The sequence below is a fragment of the Rhinatrema bivittatum genome, chromosome 8 (assembly GCF_901001135.1).
Source record: "Rhinatrema bivittatum chromosome 8, aRhiBiv1.1, whole genome shotgun sequence".
In the NCBI taxonomy this organism is placed as follows: Eukaryota; Metazoa; Chordata; class Amphibia; order Gymnophiona; family Rhinatrematidae; genus Rhinatrema; species Rhinatrema bivittatum.
In genome coordinates, this window is record NC_042622.1 from 72,949,796 (window position 1) to 72,970,592 (window position 20,797).

The window sequence follows — 20,797 nt, forward strand, 5'->3', positions numbered from 1 at the left end:
CAGAAATCCAGTGCCGGATCTTGGCCTGCTTGTCTGACATTACTGCTTAAACTTGATATGGCCAAGACAGAGCTCCTTATCTTTCTCCCCAAGCCCAATTCCCCTCTTCCTCCTTTCTCTGTTTCTATGGATAACATAGTCGTCATTCCAGTCCCATTAGCCCATAACCTTGGAGTGCTCTTCGACTCCTCTCTCTCCTTCTCTACGATTATCCAAAACACTGCTAAAATGTGCCATTTCTTTCTCTGTAACACTGCCAAAATCCGTCCCTTCCTTTCCAAACACACTACCAGAACCGTTATCCACTATCTCAACTCCTCCCGCTTAGACTATTGCAACCTGCTCCTCACAGGTCTCCCAGCAGCCATCTCTCTACACTGCAATCTGTCCTAAATTCAGCTGCGTGACTTATGTTTCACCAAAGTCGCTATGCTCACATAACCCCTCTTCTGAAGTCACTGCATTGGCTCCCTATCCACTCCTGCATACAGTTCAAGCTCCTCTTTCTCACCTACAAATGCCTTAATTCTGCAACACCTCACTACCTCTCCTCTCTTATCTCTCTCTACACCCATCCTTGTGCACTCTGCTCATCGGATAAGTCACTCCTATCCATGCCCTTCTCCTCTACTGTCAATGTCAGACTCCGTGCTTTCCACCTGGCTGCACCGTGTGCTTGGAATAGTCTTCCTGAACTGGTGCGTCGCTCCCTCTCTTGCAGTGTTTAAATCCCATCTAAAGACCCACCTTTTTGAAACTGCTTTTAAATCCTATGCCTGATTGTCTTGTTAACTAACTTTCTTTTCTTTGTAAACATTGTCTTGCTTTATACCCAAGTCTCTTGTCTTATTAGATTGTAAGCTCTATTGAGTAGGGACTGTCTTTTTGTATGTTTGTTCAGCGCTGTGTATGTCATGTAGTGCTATAGAAATGTTAAGTAGTAGTCGTAGTAGTAGAATCTACCATAGATTGATAATACGTAATCCCATTTCCATCAGTTTCCAGCAGCTTTACCTGCTTTCTCTAATATCTTTCTTTACCTCTGGAACAGAAATAGGTATAACTAACAATCAAGTTTCCTATTTAACAGTATCTCTCCTTTGCATGCTATTGCTGGATGGCTTTTATCATGTCTTTTCTCTATAGGGGCTCTAAATGCTGCCTTTCTAACATCTCCAGCCCCAGAAGCAATGTCAGAAAAGAAATCCAGGTATCTCACATGGCAATACATATCACTGCCACTGAGCCTTTGAGTAAGTCCTAGCATTCCATTGCTTTGTCTTGGACTTACATGAGAACTTTTTGCCTGTGCTAGATTAGTCCTACATTTTCTATTATTATCTAAGGTCTGTTGTGCTATCTATATTATATGCTGCACATTTAAATATCAAGCTATCTTGTGTTCTTTTAAAAATTTAAATATCAAGCTATCTTGTGTTCTTTTAAAAATTTTAAGAAATAAATTTGCCAAAAAAAACAACTACACCACATCTTTGTAATCTATCACTATAAACAAACCAAAATATTCACAAAAGGGCAAATGCAAAAATGTAAAAAAAAAAAATAGACTTTTTGCCTTTAAGAAATAATTAATGAAAATTTATAAGACCATAAACTTTTGTACTGTGGATTAATGGAAATATATTTTACTAGAAAGACAAAAACCAGAAAAAAATCACTTTTTCTAATACTTTCACAAATCCTTCTTTTTTTCTTTTAAAAACAGAAATGCTGTTCATCTGATAAATTCTGCCAACTATATCTTTCACATGTGTAGCCCTTCTAGTATTAAATAGAGAAGGCAGGCACACTCAGTCTCAGGGCTAAGTCCTTGCAAGGTGCCAACAGCCCCGAGCTCTGCAGTTTTTCAAAAGTGGGGGGTAAGATAAACTCTGGGGCCCAAGGTACAGGAGGTAAGCCTTTTCAGTGAGCGCTATATCAGTGGAGGCAAGCTGGACACAGAGGCTGGACACTCTGGATGGATGCCTGAAAATTAAACTTCACTGTTTCACATTTTCCACTGTGATCAACTGGCACCATACACATTTATTCTTTGCTATATCTATGTCCAGATTCAGATTCCAAAACTTCTCTTTATCTATGCAAGTGTCCCTCAGTATTTGGGGGTCCCAAGGTATCTCACCCTCCAGGGAATGGAAAAGTAAGAATCCCAGATGAGTAGGAGTCTCCTAGATGTACCTGAAATTCCTTTTCCAAAAAATCCCTGAGGCACAGATGTTCTCCAATACTTCATGACTCCCAACCTTCATTTCTTTTCCATTGGCAGGGACTGCAGTGGGGGGTCTGTAGCTACAATCCTCTTATTACTATTTCTCCTCTCCAGATAGTATAGTTGTCTCTTTCAGGTTGAAAGCTCCATTACTCACCTCAACAGGGATATAACTTCTTCTTTTCCCTACTCTTGAGCAGGAAGGGTGATAACAAAAAATTCCTCCCAAATAAAAAAAGGGAAAATACTTCACAAAATTTCTTACACAGGGTCACCACTGTTCATTTTTCCTCCCTAAGAAAGCACCACGGGTTCCAACAAAACTCCCAAAATTAATCTAAAATCCTTTAAACCAATGCAAAAAACCCTGAGACAGCCTCACCCGCCAGGTTGTGGACCAAAGAGGTATCTGCCTTTTTTCTATCTGTTGTGCACAGGGATGTGAGGCTTAACCTTACAAGGATAGGGGAACCAACAAAAAGAACGTCTTCTTCGAATACTAACCAAACATGCCAAACTAATCCCTCACCCATCCTGCACTTGAGCAGGCAGGAGACTACTACTTCAGCTACCACAAAGAGGTTCTGTAGCAACCTACACTCCTCTACTCAGATCTTTGACTAAAGGCAACTAGTGGAGATCCCAAGGTGGTCTCTACACATGAAAATACGTCTTTTAATGTCTCTGGAAACTAGTGTTCGGAATACTTACATTGTGGAAATTTCACAACTATCTGCAAAATGAACATGTTACTCTTTGCCTATCCTCGTCTACTACACAACACAATTGTTGCTGTCCCTATTCTCATATTGTTGGGGGTTCCTGTTTCATCTCATTTGGTTTATAAGCTCCTTAGGGAGGAGCTCCCTTATCTGTTGTAACTGTATGATGTTTGTTAAGTAAGTATTAATTGTATCTCAGTATTGATATAGCCACATTTACCTTGTTCATTACAGTATTATATTTTTTTTGTTTGTTAACCTTTAATTCCGTGCATTTGACTGGACTGCTATGGAAACCAGACTGTTTTATATAAAAATAATACAATTTTAATAATGATTACAGGAAAATCCACTTTCACAAGATGGACACACTGAAATATATCAGCACATGATGGTCGGATTCACAGCTCGCAGAGCCATGCCTCCCTTCACTTACCTCCCCAAACTCTGCTTCTGAGCCGCAATGAATTTTCTTTGTCTTGTGTGTAAAACCTTGAAAGAAAATTAAGGACATTTTGAAATTAAAAATTTTTTTCACAAGAATTATCTCCTATTTTGAGTAATTTTTATATTGTTTAAATAAACTCTATGTAAAGAGTTTGTTGTAAGAGTCACACTCTGCTTTAACAGATTAAAAAATGATACAATTTGCAACATATTGCATACTGTAATCTACCCCCACCCAAAACAGCCTGTCAGTTGGAGAACTGAATACTAAAAGAATAGTCTCTAGGAAAGGCACCAAGCCCATAAATAGACCCATCAAAAGGGACATTCAGGCAGACAAAGATCAATCATTTACCTAAACAAAATTAACCTACAACTAATTACAGGTCAAATACTGCTCACTAAGGGGCCGATTTTAATTCCTACGCGCGGGGTACATTTGTGCACGCTACCCGGCGCGCACAAATTTACACCCGATTTTATAAAATGCACGCGCTGCCATGCGCATGTTATAAAATCCGGGGTCGGCGCACGCAAAGGGGTGCACACATGTGCACCTCGCACGCGCCGAGCCCAAGGGGAGACCCGATGGTTTTCCCCGTTCCCTTCAAGGCCGCTCCGAAATCGGAGCGACTCGGAGGGAACTTTTTTTTGGATCCCCCTACCTTTCCCTCCCTTCCCCTATCTAACCCACCCTCCCAGCCCTACCTAAATCCCCCCCCCCCCACCTTCTTCGATGGAGTTACGCCTGCCTCTCGCAGGCGTAACTTGCGCGCACCGGCTGGCCAGGTCCCGACACAGGCCACTGTGTCGGGGCACTCGGCCACATCCCCGGACCACCCTGGACCGCAGACACGCCCCCAGACACACCCCCGGACCACCCATTTTAACAAGCCCAGGGACATACGCGTGTCCCGGGGCTTGCGCGCGCCACTGAGCCTATGCAAAATAGGCTCGGCGCGCGCAGGGGCAGATTTTCTCAGGTTACGCACGTAGCCTTTGAAAATCTGCCCCTCATGAAATAATCTGGAAGAGATAGTCAGCAAATGGCCACCTCACCTGTAAGGAAACCCTTTATTAACTTAAGCCAGTTATGACTAATTCTACCTTCTCCTACATCTGAAGAACCTGAGAAAGTTAATTTCACCTCTTCTTGCTATGTCAAGGATGGCACAATCACTATGGAGTATTACTACATCCCCCCCAATAATTATACAATCCAACACATATAGGGACCGCTAAAATAAATCATCAATCTGTACTAAACCTTTAAATTGCTCTTCAAATGTACAATTGTATCCTTTATTATATCCAACACATAAATATTCAATATGTTACATAATAGTCATTAAATATATCATTTAATTTACATTAAATACATAATGTCTCATAACATCATACTCAATATTATATAATCATAAATCCCATTACCCCTCAACCTACAGATGACTTGTCCGATTTATGATTATATAATATTGAGTATGATGTTATGAGACATTATGTATTTAATGTAAATTAAATGATATATTTAATGACTATTATGTAACATATTGAATATTTATTTGTTGAATATAATAAAGGATACAATTGTACATTTGAAGAGCAATTTAAAGGTTTAGTACAGACTGATGATTTATTTTAGCGGTCCCTATAGTGTTGGATTGTATGTCAAGGATGGCCAATTCTGGTCCTCAAAAGTCATAAACAAGTCTGGTTTTCAGGATGTTCATAATAGATATGCATAAGATACATTTGCATGTACTGCCTTCATTGTATGCAAATATAACTCAGCATATTCATTGTGAATATCCTGAAAATGAGGCTTATTTGTAGCTTTTGAGAACTAGAGTTGGCTATCACTGTTCTAGGTGATTGAGTTGCTACACAACATGTGGCTTGATTCCTTGCAATCCTGGCAGAAATCTATACAATCCCAATGAAGACAGAAAGCAGCAGAAGATTCACACACACACACACACACACACACACACACAAAATACAGAGAAGATGCATGCAGAGATAAAATGATGCAGACTGTCTGTGCTACACACAGAGATACCTGGAGAAGAAGCCATCAGCAAGATACAGAATCAATACTAGCATAAAGGCTCCACAGATGATCACAGGAGGAGGACCATAGACCCCACATCAAAGAAAAATCCCTAAAACTAATTTATTATTATACAAAGAAAACATTGCTCTCTCTTTAGCATATTTTCCCCCAAACGATTCTGAAAGAAAAATTGCAGGTATTTAAATAATCTTAGTGTTCCTCTTCTAAAAGAAATTGTAATAGATAAAATTGTCAAAGTGATTGTTATAGTAAATTGCAGATGGAATTTTAATCTATAATCTGCTATAAAGTCTTGATTTAAAATCAACAAGCCTGTTCCTTTAAATTAACTTCCTTTTGCCATCTGATGGTTGGAGACATGTATTGTATCTAATTTTAATGTATGGTAACTCCTGCAAGGAAGTTAGATAATAACTTGTAGACAATTCATAAATATCTTCCTTTCTTGCAACATAGTGAGGGTGTGTTCTTTGCTTTTTGCTCACTTCCTACCTTGCTTTTGTGGTGGAAACAGATTTTTTTCCCTTTTTGCCTGTTTGTGCTCCCTGGTGCAGAAACCAGTGGAGGCAACATTTTTCCATAGAGGGAGTGAAGCTACGATTCCACTCCTAGGCTTAAAGCCTTGCTTCTTTTTGGAAGAGTCCTTGAGAGAAGTCGTGAGGTTACCACCAGAGAGTACAGCCCACCTATGAAAGTCTCATCATTTATCTCACTTGGAGAGGATAAGGCCATTGCAGAAAGATTAAACAATTTCTTTGCTTCAGTGTTTACTGACGAGGATGTTGGGGACATACACGTACCGGAGAAGATTTTCATGGGTAATGATTCAGATGGACTGAACCAAATCACGGTGAACCTAGAAGATGTGGTAGGCCTGATTGACAAACTGAAGAGTAGTAAATCACCTGGACTGGATGGTATACACACCAGGGTTCTGAAGGAACTAAAAAATGAAATTTCAGACCTATTAGTAAAAATTTGTAACCTATCATTAAAATCATCCATTGTACCTGAAGACTGGAGGGTGGCTAATGTAACCCCAATATTTAAAAAGGGCTCCAGGGGTGATCCGGGAAACTACAGACCAGTTAGCCTGACTTCAGTGCCAGGAAAAATAGTGGAAAGTGTTCTAAATATCAAAATCTCAGAACATATAGAAAGACAAGGTTTAATGGAAGAAAGTCAGCATGGCTTTACCCAAGGTAAGTTTTGCCTCACAAATCTGCTTCACTTTTTTGAAGGAGTTAATAAACATGTGGATAAAGGTGAACTGGTAGATGTAGTGTATTTGGATTTTCAGAAGGCGTTTGACAAAGTCCCTCATGAGAGGCTTCTACATAAACTAAAAAGTCATGGGATAGGTGGTGATATCCTTTTGTGGATTACAAACTGGCTAAAAGACAGGAAACAGAGAGTAGAATTAAATGGACAATTTTCTCAGTGGAAGGGAGTGGGCAGTGGAGTGCCTCAAGGATCTGTATTGGGACCCGTACTTTTCAATATATTTATAAATGATCTGGAAAAAAATACGACGAGTGAGGTAATCAAATTTGCAGATGATACAAAATTATTCAGAGTAGTTAAATCACAAGCAGATTGTGATAAATTGCAGGAAGACCTTCTGAGACTGGAAAATTGAGCATCCAAATGGCAGATGAAATTTAATGTGGATAAGTGCAAGGTGATGCATATAGGGAAAAATAACCCATGCTATAGTTACACAATGTTAGGTTCCATATTAGGAGTTACCACCCAAGAAAGAGATCTAGGCGTCATAGTGGATAACACATTGAAATCGTTGGCTCAGTGTGCTGCGGCAGTCAAAAAAGCAAACAGAATGCTGGGAATTATTAGAAAGGGAATGGTGACTAAAACGGAAAATGTCATAATGCCTCTGTATCGCTCCATGGTGAGACCGCACCTTGAATACTGTGTACAATTCTGGTCGCCGCATCTCCAAAAAGTTATAGTTGCAATGAAGAAGGTACAGAGAAGGGCGACCAAAATGATAAAGGGCATGGAACAGCCACCCTATGAGGAAAGGCCAAAGAGGTTAGGACTTTTCAGCTTGGAGAAGAAGTGGTTGAGGGAGGATATGATAGTGGTGTTTAAAATCATGAGAGGTCTAGAACGGATAAATGTGAATCGGTTATTTACTCTTTTGGATAATAGAAGGACTAGGGGGCACTCCATGAAGTTAGCATTTAGCACATTTAAAACTAATCAGAGAAAGTTCTTTTTCACTCAACGCACAATTAAACTCTGGAATTTGTTGCCAGGGGATGTGGTTAGTGCAGTTAGTGTAGCTGGGTTTAAAAAAGGATTGGATAAGTTCTTGGAGAAGTCCATTACCTGCTATTGGATATACTTAAACACTTAAATTAATCTTTGCGAATGGATGTCTCTCTATTAATAGTAACGTGCCTGTAATCTTTACCATGTTTGTAAACCGTTATGATGGCTTTATAATGAAGCCGAATGACGGTATATAAAACCTGATAGATAGATAAATAAATAAATTAATATGAATTAAGTTGACTTAGAAAATAGCCACTACTATTACTAGCAGCAGTAACATGGGATAGACTTAGTTTTTGGGGACTTGCCAGGTTCTTATGGCCTGGATTGGCCACTGTTGGAGACAGGATGTTGGGCTTGATGGACCCTAGGTCTGATCCTGTATGGCATGTTCTTATGTTCTTATGTTGTAAGAACTAAGCAAGTGATTTATCTTGTTACTGATGAACTGTGCTGAATTTCATCAGGAATTAATTACCTGTGCTGAGGATACTGTTGTGCTGCTAAGGATATTTTCTGTTTGCTATTGTGTGGCTATTTTTATTGTGGAAGCTTATGGGAATGTTGAACATGGTGAACTAAGTGTTGTGTTTAATAAACTTTGGAAATATTGAAATTAGCAATTCACAGTGTGGACTGAGCTCCATATTCCAGAATTTGGGTATGCCTAAGATAGAAATTCCTATGGACTGTCAATGGTAGGAGGCCGGTACAGTAAAAAACGCGGGAGAGCAGGCGAGCACCTGCTCTCCTGCGTGCGCGATACAGTAAATACATTTATTTAAATTAGGCCCGGTGGTAAAAAGAGGCGCTAGGGACACTAGCGTGTCCCTAGCGCCTCTTTTCGGACAGGAACGGCGGCTGTCAGCGGGTTTTGCCGGCGTCGGTTCTCGAGCCCGCTGACAGCCACGGGTTCAGAAACCGGACGCTGGCAAAATTGAGCGTCCAGTTTTTTTTACTTTTTTAAACTTTCGGGACCTCCGACTTAATATCGCCATGATATTAAGTCAGAGGGTGCACAGAAAAGCAGTTTTTACTGCTTTTCTGTGCACCCTCCCAGTGCCCGGAGAAATTAGCGCCTACCTTTGGGTAGGCGCTAATTTCTGAAAGTAAAATGTGCAGCTTGGCTGCACATTTTACTTACTGAATCACGCGGGAATACCTAATAGGGCCATCAACATGCATTTGCATGTTGCGGGTGCTATTAGGTTCGGGGGGGGGGGGGGGTTGGACGCGCGTTTTGGACGCGCTATTACCCCTTACTGAATAAGGGATAAAGCTAGCGCGTCGAAAATGCGAGTCCAAATGCCAGCTAACAGTGCGCTCCGTCGGAGGACACCAGTTTACTTGGGGGGAGGGGAAGTCTATTCATCCAAAGATGGGAAAAATATACCTATCCAGTAAAGATCACTCTCTATGCCTGGTCCACTATACCATCTGCTGGATCATTTTCAAAGAAACCCTAGTGTCCAGGGAAATATTTGGACTCTAACAAGTAAATTTTCAAAACCCGGTGAGCGTAAATCCCAGGAGATACATGCATGGCTGGGCCGAGCGCATTTTCAAAACAGCTCGGCCACGCGCATTTCTCCCAGTACGAGCGGAAGAGTCAGGGTTTTGAAAAGGGACGGGGTCTGGGTGGGGCAGGGGCCGGCCAGGACAGTGCCATTTTGTGTTGTCTTGATGAAGTGCGCGCCGGCAGCTGGCCGGCGCGCGCAACTTACTTCCGCTGCTGAACGGAAGTAAGTAACAAAACAAAAAAAATCTGATTAGTTAGATGGGGATTAGGGGTCAGGGTGAAGAGGGGAAAAGAGAGGAAGAATAGGTAGGGGGATAGGGAACTGGGCAAAGGTCCGATTGTGTCACCATGCGTTTTTAACAAAATCCCGCCCCTTGCACATGCATCAGCACCCATGCACATGCCAATATAAAATCTGATGCCAATTTTATAACGTGAGCGTGGTGACTTGCGCATCCATGTGAGTGCACCGGGAACCGCACGCACGTGGACGACCGTGCGCCACATTAAATTTTACTCCTAAGAGTTTATATGAAGATAAATCAGAAGAAAGCATGTAAAAAAGAGGTAGGTGTTGACAGCTATCAGCTTAATTCCTTCTAATGAAACAACCTGAAATGGTGGAGGGTATGGAGGCTGGGACATTGGGTCAGTGTCTGCTGCTTTAAGAGAGGTCGGTGGCTGATAGATTTAGATTACCAGCACGAGCGTTACTGGTATTAAGAGCCTGCTAGCTATTTGCGTTCCTTAAACAACACCAGCCATGGCAATGGAATATCAGTTAGTTGGAATTCCTAGTGCTTTTATAGACTTACAGAATCTGATTAATCCAGAACGTCAGAAAAGAAAAGGAGATGACAACATGAAAGAGTGTCTCCCTAACAAAGCATATGTAAAGGCAAAAAGAGGACTATTTTCAGCTCGACACACACAGCTTGCAGGCTCAAGGGTATTTTGTACTTTGTACGCACGGGCCTGCAAGCTGATTTTCAAAGAAAACCTCCTCATGGAGTTTTCCTTTGAAAATCTATGGCAGCTAGTGCCATGGGGATTTTTTTAACTTGCATATTTTGCTACTGATCTTAGCTTATAGAGTGATGCTGATTATTATATTTCACTGGCATTTAATTTCTCTCTCTTTTATTACTTTAACCTTGTATGTTGCTTGCTGGGTAATAGAATATCAGAACATAAGAAATTGCCATGCTGGGTCAGACCAAGGGTCCATCAAGCCCAGCATCCTGTTTCCAACAGAGGCCAATCCAGGCCATAAGAACCTGGCAAGTATCCAAACACAAAGAAGATCCCATGCTACTGATGCCAGTAATAGCATAGGCCATTCTCTAAGTCAACTTCATTAATAGCAGTTAATGGACTTCTCCTCCAAGAACTTCTCCAAACCTTTTTTAAATCCAGCTAACCCTAACTGCACTAACCACATCCTCTGGCAACAAATTCCAGAGCTTAATTGTGCGTTGAGTGAAAAAGAATTTTCTCCGATTATTCTTGAATGTGCTACTTCTTAATTTCATAGAATGCCCCCTAGTCTTTCTATTATCCGAAAGTATAAATAACCGATTTACATCTACTCATTCAAGACCTCTCATGATTTTAAAAACCTCTATCATATCCCCCCTCAGCCGTCTCTTCTCCAAGCTGAACAACCCTAACCTCTTCAGCCTTTCCTCATAGGGGAGCTGTTCCATCCCCTTTATCATTTTGGTTGCCCTTCTCTGTACCTTCTCCATCGCAACTATATCTTTTTTGAGATGCGGCGACCAGAATTGTACACAGTATTCAAGGTGCTCTCACCATGGAGCGATACAGAGGCATTATGACATTTTCTGTTTTATTAACCATTCCCTTCCTAATAATCCCTAACATTCTGTTGGCTTTTTTGACTGCTGCAACACACTGAGCCGACAGTTTCAAAGTATTATCCACTATAATGCCTAGATCTTTTTCCTGGGTGGTAGCTCCTAATATGGAACCTAACATTGTGTAACTACAGCAAGGATTATTTTTCCCTATATGCAACACCTTGCACTTGTCCACATTAAATTTCATCTGCCATTTGGATGCCCAATCTTCAAGTCTTGCAAGGTCCTCCTGTAATGCATCACAATCTGCTTGTGATTTAACTACTCTGAATAATTTTGTATCATCCGCAAATTTGATAACCTCACTCGTCGTATTCCTTTCCAGATCATTTATATATATATTGAAAAGCACCAGTCCAAGTACAGATCCCTGAGGCACTCCACTGTTTACCCTTTTCCACTGAGAAAATTGACCATTTAATCCTACTCTCTGTTTCCTGTCTTTTAACCAGTTTGTAATCCACGAAAGGACATCGCCCCCTATCCCATGACTTTTTAGTTTTCTTAGAAGCCTCTCATGTAATGAGCTTAGCTCATTACAAAAAACAAATGCAGCACTGATTCCACGTGCCTTAGGCTTTTTTTTTTCTCTTTTCTCTTTTCTGATTGGTTTGAAGTTTTCATCCTCTCTCTGGGTAATGAGCTGGCTCCCCATTGGCTCATGATAGTAACTGAACTTTCTGTGCCTCGTGTAATCAGAGAACGGCTGGTTTCTTCAACAGCACAAGTTTCATGCTGGATTTAAACTGAAACAGTTTTCACCAATCCAGTTTTTTTTTCTGGTTTACACTATACATCCTTACACCAGGTAAAGTCAGGAGGGCAGGGACCCAAATCAGGCAGTCCGGCCACACTCGTTATTATCGAAGTGAGTTTCCTGGAGGAAGGCAATGCTCATCCTACATTTACGAAGATCCATTAATACTTTTCCGCTTGATGGGGGAATGAAACTGATCAACATTAAGTTAACACATATTAATGCTATCCATTATCAGAAAACAAAGCATAACACTAGTATCAATGAAGGAAGAGCTCCGTAGCCTGAGCCTCCCCCAATCATAGACAAGTGCTTTGAACACCTATGTAATGTCACAGAAGAAATCCACACATCCCATATACTTCCCTCCTGCACAAAAACCCAGTCATACACATCCAATCAAACTCATCCATATCCCATCTAGTAACCAAAATTGCACATATAGACCAAAGAACCCTCATTCCTTCAATCATTCCTCTCAACCCGTTTCCCACCCCTATGTAGAACCAAAAATAGTCCCATATCCACAGGAGTATTAAGAAAATATTCTCTTTGACAACAAGGTGTTTTCTTTCCTCTGCATCAGAGAACAATCTTACTCTTCTACCCTGAGAACTCCCAAAGTCAGCAGCAACCTCAGCTGATGTAATAGTTGCAGTATTGCATTCTGTAAACACTGATGTATTGCTTTTCATATCAAAGCTGACAACAAACAATCCTATTGTACTACTCATAGATCTATAACTCAATATGAATGCCATTAAGTTCTTCAATCAGCATTGTACCAAGAAAGAAAAAGAGAAGTGAATATTAAAATAAAAACAAATATATAAAATATACTCTATACAGCAAAAACACTCTCATGTAGACTCTCCCATTAATTGTGCGGTCCCAGCGAGAATTTCCTTCTGTCAACATTGTTGTCTGCATTCATAGCCGTTATATGAGTCAGGCTCTGACCAAGATAACCACTTAGCCAGTAAAATAAAGAACCAGATATAGCAGGCGAGAAATAATAAACGTGAAAAGTTCAAGAAATTAGCCACATCTCCAAGCATTTTCAGCCATCTCAGCAGAGTCCAGGTGTAAGAGCAGCAAGCATCAGCATTTCAAGAGACCTCAAACAAAATGACGCAGCATTTAAACATGTAGCCGCAAACAGCGCTGCAAATTTTCCATCTGAGAATTTTCCACAAACTCTTTGACCTCCTGGCCATTGGTAAACACCCTTGTTTCTCCTTGAAGGGTGCGTGCAGGCAACTGCAGTGTGAATATAATACCTTTTCAGAATAATGAGTGCAGTATGGAGTGAATTCTTTGTGAGACGCTAGCAGTCTGGTGGAGAAATCAAGAATATGAGAAGTTATTGCTTTGATACTGCAACTCTTGACACTTCCGGTAAGCAGTTAACAACTTCATTTTATCTGTATAACTGAGAAATTTAACTATTACTTGCTGAGGCTTGGGCATATTGGGACCTCCGACTCCTAGGTGATGCACCTGCTCAACCAAAATTGGCCTCTCTGTTACATTTACATTTAGAAGACCCAGTAGAACCTGGATCGATTTGGGCGCACCCAGAATTTTTAAGTTGTTCTCTCTGCTCCAATTTTCAAGATTGTCGAGCTTTTCTTCCAGCTGCTTATTTTTGGCCTTCGGTTCTGCTGTCGCAGTATCCAATGTTTCTATACAATATTCATGCTATGAAACTTTGGTGGGAATACCTGAGAGGGAAGAATTATAAGTGTCTACTTTCTCTCTCAATTCAGCTAAAGAAGGCTATAGTTTCTGAAGTTGGTCTGTGACTGCTGCGGTAACTGCATGGGTGAACTCTCTTAATGCTGCTTCCGATAGGCCCTCGCTAGTAGAAGAACTCATCTCCGCCGCCATCTTGTCATCAGTGCATAGAACTTTATTTGCTCCTAATCTCTTGGATCGCCCTTCCATCTCGCTACCTTTCTTTATAACAAAATTGTCCATGTATTCCCACACCAGGAAAGTATTTTAGGTAGTTTGATGGTTACACCCGCTGACTCCCAGGGAGAGAGACCTAGGGCCACCAGCTCAGGATGATGTCATCACCGAAAGCCCCACAATAGACGATTTTAATGCTAGGTTAAAATTTACTAGTAATAGATCTGCAATTTCATTTTTTAGTTCTGTCAGAACTATGGTAATTTGTCAGTCTGTCCTATTATATCTTCCAGGTTCACTGTGATTTGTTTCAGTTTCTCCAAATCATCTCCATAAATACCATTTCCAGGGAAATCAAAATGGCATTCTAGAGGTAGGACACTGAAACTCTGAGATCCTGCTGGTATTTTTCCTTTACTATGGGGAGAAAGTGGAAAGGGGAGTGTGTCCCCCATTGACTCAACTACCTCCTACCTTTAGTCAGCAATCCGTTTTGCCATTTGTCACCTCAGAGCTTCTTGCTTCCACTCCTTGGCCAGTGCCTTTTGTTTCTGGGGTGGAGATAGAAGCTTTTCCCTGGTTGGAGGCTGAGGTTTCTCTCAGCCTGGAGCAGCATAGCATACCCCCTTGGCCGGAGCTGTTGGTATCTCTTGGAACCGGACTCCACGTAGACACAGCAAAACCAGAAGTGGAAGAGCCGCTAGGGATTGTTGCAGCTAGTCAGCACTCGGGCATGCAGAGGCCGATGGGAGCTTTCTCTTCAGTCATGGGTGGCCAGGAGGAACAGCAAGAAACGTCGGAGGATGTCTCCGTGGTGCGAGGTCCCTCAGGAGAGCTTGGAACATCTATGGGAGCGCCATTGCTTATCCCTCCATTCTCTACCCCTGGATTTGAGATGAGCTCCCACAGGGCAAGAGATGAGATTTCTCTTGACTCCATTTGGAATACGATCTGCACTATGAAAATTCTATATCCAAAAGACTCGAAGGAATCAAATCTCTACTGAGATTTAAAAACTTGGCTTTTCAGACAGGCATATGAAGATTAAAGTGTAACTAGAGCGTGGATTAAGCCTGAAGAAATATATCAAGGCTGGATTTAAATTGAATTATGGTATAGCAGGAGCATAGATTAAGCTTGAACAAATATATCGTGGCTGGTTTCTATGAGCAAATGAGGTTTGATTTCAAAGATGATGCCGATTTTATCACTTCATTTTAATTAGATGTTTCTATGAGCAAATGAAGCTTAATTTTGATTTTGTAGATTTTAAGACTTTATTTTAATTTGATTATATTTTATTTTCAATTGTTTTATTAGTGATTCCATTTGAATAATATTGGATTTATTTTACGTCGATTTATTTTATGTCTTTTTGTTTTAGTAAACTAATTAATTTATATTTTATTGAATTTTATTGTTTATTTATTAACATAAGAACATAAGAAATTGCCATGCTGGGTCAGACCAAGAGTCCAACAAGCCCAGCATCCTGTTTCCAACAGAGGCAAAACCAGGCCACAAGAACCTGGCAAGTACCCAAACACTAAGAAGATCCCATGCTACTGATGCAATTAATAGCAGTGGCTATTCCCTAAGTAAACTTATTAGCCGTTAATGGACTTCTCCTCCAAGAACTTATCCAAACCTTTTTTGAACCCAGCTACACTAACTGCACTAACCACATCCTCTGGCAACAAATTCCAGAGCTTTATTGTGCATTGAGTGAAAAATAATTTTCTCCGATTAGACTTAAATGTGCTACTTGCTAAGTTCATGGAATGCCCCCTAGTCCTTCTATTAATTGAAAGTGTAAATAACCGATTCACATCTACTCGATCAAGACCTCTCATGAACTTAAAGACCTCTATCTGTTATTGATCTGCTCCTCCAGAGGGGAGGAGTTAGCAATTTGTAAATCTCCGTACGTGGAGTTAATGATCTGTTGTGGGTTGGCTCCCACAGAGTGGCAGTCTGAATGATACCGCTCTAGTAGTGTAAGGAATAAACACTTAGTGGAAATTGGTGAATCCTTGGGCCGATGGCAGATGACAGCGCCCCCAGGAGGATATCCTGAGAGGGACCACCGGCTAGGCTGGAGTATGGAGACAAGCACAGATAGTTCTTTATTAGACAGGAAGTAGAACCACCAGAAGTGGCAGTAGTGAGCTAATGTGCCCGGCAGGGCTGAAGTCCCTCTGATCCTGGAACTGCGATCTCTGGGTTGCTGAGCTGTAGAGAAAGACTATAGGTAGTGAGTAGACAGGGTATGCTGGATACATAACCAGTAGTAGATGATAAACTCACAATTGTAAATATCTGTAATGGCTTCTATGCATCAGAGAGTCTTCAGTATATTCAGGAACAGGAGCCGTAGGCGAGTACTGGTTCCTATATGCAGTCTGGAATAAGAACTCATAATATCTGTGTATGAGATGGCTTCTGAAATAGGAGAGAGTCTTTGGAGGGTTTTAGGAACATAGGCCCTCGTGGAGTGAGTACCGGTTCCTATCTGCATTCTGTAATAGTAATTCACAAGATATAGGTATGCGATAGCTTCTGAGATAGAAGAGAGTCTTGAAGGGTGTTAGGAACATGGGCCCTCGTGGAGCGAGTACCGGTTCCTATCTGCAATCTACAATAATAACTCACGATCTCTGTACCTGCGATAACGTCTTAGACAGAAGAGAGTTTTCAGAGATTATTTATTTATTTATTTATTTATTTGTACATTTTTATATATCGAAGTATTGGCGGGGGCCTTCACTCCGGTTTACATTTATAACAACGCTATACATTGAAGTCAGATGAACAGCTTTAACAGAGTTAAAGTTATAAAGAATATATACACACACTTGTTAAAGGTCTAAGTATGTCAGAACTGTTAGAAACATAGACATATTTTAACATATTTACAAATATATCAGATATAAACAAGAGTAAGTAAAAATCTCTTGGGGGCAATACAGACAGTGGGTTAGCGATACATTATCAAGTGATATGAAGATTAAGATGATTAGGAAGTGAGTTGATTGGATAGGTATTGGGTAGGGGGATGAGCTGAGGGGAAAAAGAGAGGTTGGGTCTGGAGGGGGAGATTAAGGAAGAGGGAGGGGCAATGTGGTATTTAGGGCAAGAGGAGGAGTAGGGATGTAGGTAATTATTAGAGTCATTGGTTAACCTATTCCGTCCTTGTATGCTTGCTTGAAGAGCCATGTTTTGAGTAGTTTTTTGAACAGTTTGGTGTTGTTTTGTAGTCTGAGACTGGAAGGAAGAGTGTTCCAGAGGAGAGGTCCAGCTATTGAACAGGATCTTTTCCTGGTGGTAGTTAATTTGGCTAAGGTGAGTGATGGGTGATTAGGAACATAGGCCCTCGTGGAGTGAGTACCGGTTCCTATCTGTAATAGAACTCACAGTGTTCATGTCTTCGATCGCTTCCAGGCAGTAAGAAGTCTTCTGAGCATTCAGAGACGTAGGCCCTCGAGGATAGAATACCGGATCCCGTCTTAACAATCTGAAATCAAGAAGAGCGAGTGGGGCCCCCGAGGAGTGGGTACCCCTTGGTAAGTTTGTGGAGCCAGAACAGCGGAGAAAGAATTCCCCTTGCTAACTCGATTTATAGTTGCAAGCAAAGACCTTTTAAGTTGGAAGCAGTTGACGTCACTACGGGGGGACGCCCCCGAAGTTCGCGCCCTTGCCGGTACAAACTCTGGAGTGTGCGCGCGCGCGCCCTTACATCATCAGGAACATGGCGGATCCGCAGCGTCAGGCCAGTCCGGGGATTCTGGGGAGAAGTGGCGAAGAGAAGCCGCGGCAGCATCTGTCCGTCAGACCTGAAGGGAGTCGCCACAAAGGTAGAGAGGGTGGAGCGAGGGCAAGAACAGGCACGAACGCAACACTATCATATCCCCCCTCAGCCGTCTCTTCTCCAAGCTGAACAGCCCTAGCCTCTTCAGCCTTTCCTCATAGGGGAGTTGTTCCATCCCCTTTATCATTTTGGTTGCCCTTCTCTGTACCTTCTCCATTACAACTATAACTTTTTTGAGATGCGGCGACCAGAATTGTACACAGTATTCAAGGTGCGGTCTCACCATGGAATGATATAGAGGCATTATGAAATTTTCCGTTTTATTAACCATTCTCTTCCTAATAATTCCTAACATTCTGTTTGCTTTTTTGACTGCTGCAGCACACTGAGCCGACGATTTTAAAGTATTATCCACTATGATGCCTAGATCTTTTTCCTGGATGGTAGCTCCTAATATGGAACCTAACATCGTGTAACTACAGCAAGGGTTATTTTTCCCTATATGCAACACCTTGCACTTGTCCACATTAAATTTCATCTGCCATTTGGATGCCCAATCTTCCAGTCTTGCAAGGTCCTCCTGTAATGTATCACAATCCGCTTGTGATTTAACTACTCTGAATAATTTTGTATCATCCGCAAATTTGATAACCTCACTCGTCGTATTTCTTTCCAGATCATTTATATATATATTGAAAAGCACCGGTCCAAGTACAGATCCCTGAGGCACTTCACTGTTTACCCTTTTCCACTGAGAAAATTGACCATTTAATCCTACTCTCTGTTTCCTGTCTTTTAACCAGTTTGTAATCCACGAAAGGACATCGCTTCCTATCCTATGACTTTTTAGTTTTCTTAGAAGCCTCTCATGAGGGACTTTGTTGTAAACTGTTATGATTGTATACAGAATATCGGTATATAAAATATTATAAATAAATAAATATTATAAATACTACTACTTAACATTTCTATAGTGCTACATGACATACACAGTGCTGTACTAATATACAAAAAGACAGTCCCTGCTCAACAGAGCTTACAATCTAATAAGTCAAACATATAGGACAAGAGACTTGGGGTATTTCATAAAGCAAGACATTGATTAAAAAGAAAAGAAAAGAAAGTTAGTTAACAAGACTAAAAGAATACAAACAGGCACAAGATTTAAAAGCAGTTTAAAAAAGATGGGTCTTTAGATGGGATTTAAACATGGCAAGAGAGGAAGCATGACGCACCAGCTCATTGTGCCAATAAAGATCCTATAGTGAAGGTGGAGCAATCCGTCAAAGTTATCTGTAAGAAACATTTTGACCGTGAAGGAAGGTTAACATTGGTCCAGTCTAATAATGAAAGTTTGCAAAAGGGCAACTTTAAATTACAGTGTAGGCTGGAATCGATGGAAAATAAAATCAGATTTTTGAATTTGAGAATCTTGAACTTTCCTCAGACTTCTTTGGTTAGTCCAGGAGAATTGTTTAAGATATATATGTTGGAGATTTTAAAGTTCCTTCTGGAAGCTTTACCTCCTTCTTTTACCTTCCTCAGAAAAAACATGTTATTGATACTGAAACGCAAGTTTAGAATTGTCTCCTTATTCATGGGTAGATTTTTAAAAAATACGCGTGTGCCTCCATGTTCGTGCACTACCCGGCAAATGGCCGATGTGCCGGCTGCCTCCAGTTCCGCCCCTCCCTGCCCCCCAGACCACCCCTTTTCTTGGGCCTGGTACTTCTGCGCTTAGCTGGGCTCCTTTGAAGATGCGCGCAGCGCACACAAGGCCCAGCCACACACATAACCCCCATTTTTCCTGCGCACAGGGGATTTAAATGTAGGTGTTAGTGAATTTGCAGAACGAAGTGTCTTCTCGGGCCACCTTGTTAGTATCTTTCATCTTTGAGTCTGATAAAAATTCTGTAATTGATATGTGTGCCTGAGCTTGAGATCAACATGGAGACAGCAACTGACCCAGAAGAATCCTCTGCTATCTTAGCCTTTCTGGCTATGTGAACTTTAAATGCCCTACTGAGCCTGACCTGGAGAAATTCCAAGGACACCTGGACAGCAGTTGAAGCTGGTGACAATTTGTGATACCTAATTATAGGGTCACAAAAGCAGAAGCCAACTGTCAGAACCTCAGGCTAGAATATCATTACGGGGGCATCTGTAAACACAACACACAGCCTAAGATATAAGGATTGCCCTGCACAGCAAGATTTTAACAGAACAAAGGATTATCTAAAGGGTGATAGTAAATGGGTCCCAACTTGGAGAACGGATCAGGGTAATGTAGGGATACTCTATCATGCTGCTGACATGACAACCTATCGGGCCAATGCAGTAAAGTGAGCTCAGGCTGAGCGCACTGTTAGCCCCCGATTGGCCACGCGTTTTCAACACGCTATTTTTACCCCTTATACAGTAAGGGGTAATAGCTCGTGGAAAACGTGCGGCCAAACCACCCCCCCCCCCCTGAAACTAATAGCGCCCACAACATGCAAATGCTATTAGTCATTCCCACGTGATCCAGAAAGTACAATGTGCAGCCAAGCCACACATTTTACTTTTAGAAATTAACGCCTGCCAAAGGCAGGCGTTAATTTCAGCCAGCACCGGGAAAGTGTACAGAAAAGCAGAAAAAACTGCTTTTCTGTACACTCTCCAACTTAATATCATAGCGATATTAAGTCGGAGGCCCCAAAAGTAAAAAAAATAAAACACATTTAAAATCTGCCCATGGTCTGTGGGTTGGAAGACGGATGCTCAATTTTGCCGGCGTCCGTTTTCCAAACCCGTGGCTGTCAGCGGGTTCGAGAACCGACGCTGGTAAAATTGAGCGTCAGCTGTCAAACCCGCTGACAGCCGCCACTTCTGTCAAAAAGGAGGCGCTAGGGATGCGCTAGTGTCCCTAGCGCCTCCTTTTACCACGGGCCCTCATTTACATATTTTTTCTTACTGAATCGCGCGCCCAGGAGAGTGGCCTGGGCGTGTGTCGGGAGAGCCGGCGCTTGCCGGCTCTCCCGCAGGTTTTTCTGTGTCATCCCATATGTAAATGATACTCCAGGTGGTCACGCAACTTCAGAATCTCTAACCTAGTACTGTATTGTATTTTACCTATAAAAGAACGATTAGTTCATGTATACAAATGAGA

General features: G+C 41.5%; 1 protein-coding gene across 1 annotated transcript in view; it reads right to left on the minus strand.

The window, feature by feature from the left end:
• Nucleotides 1–20,797, minus strand: part of LOC115097189 (fer-1-like protein 4) — a 359,866-nt gene that overhangs the window by 327,905 nt on the left and 11,164 nt on the right. The window contains exon 2 of the mRNA XM_029612774.1: nt 3,389–3,444. Coding sequence (XP_029468634.1) covers nt 3,389–3,444 — 56 coding nt within the window. The remainder of the gene's footprint in view (nt 1–3,388; nt 3,445–20,797) is intronic.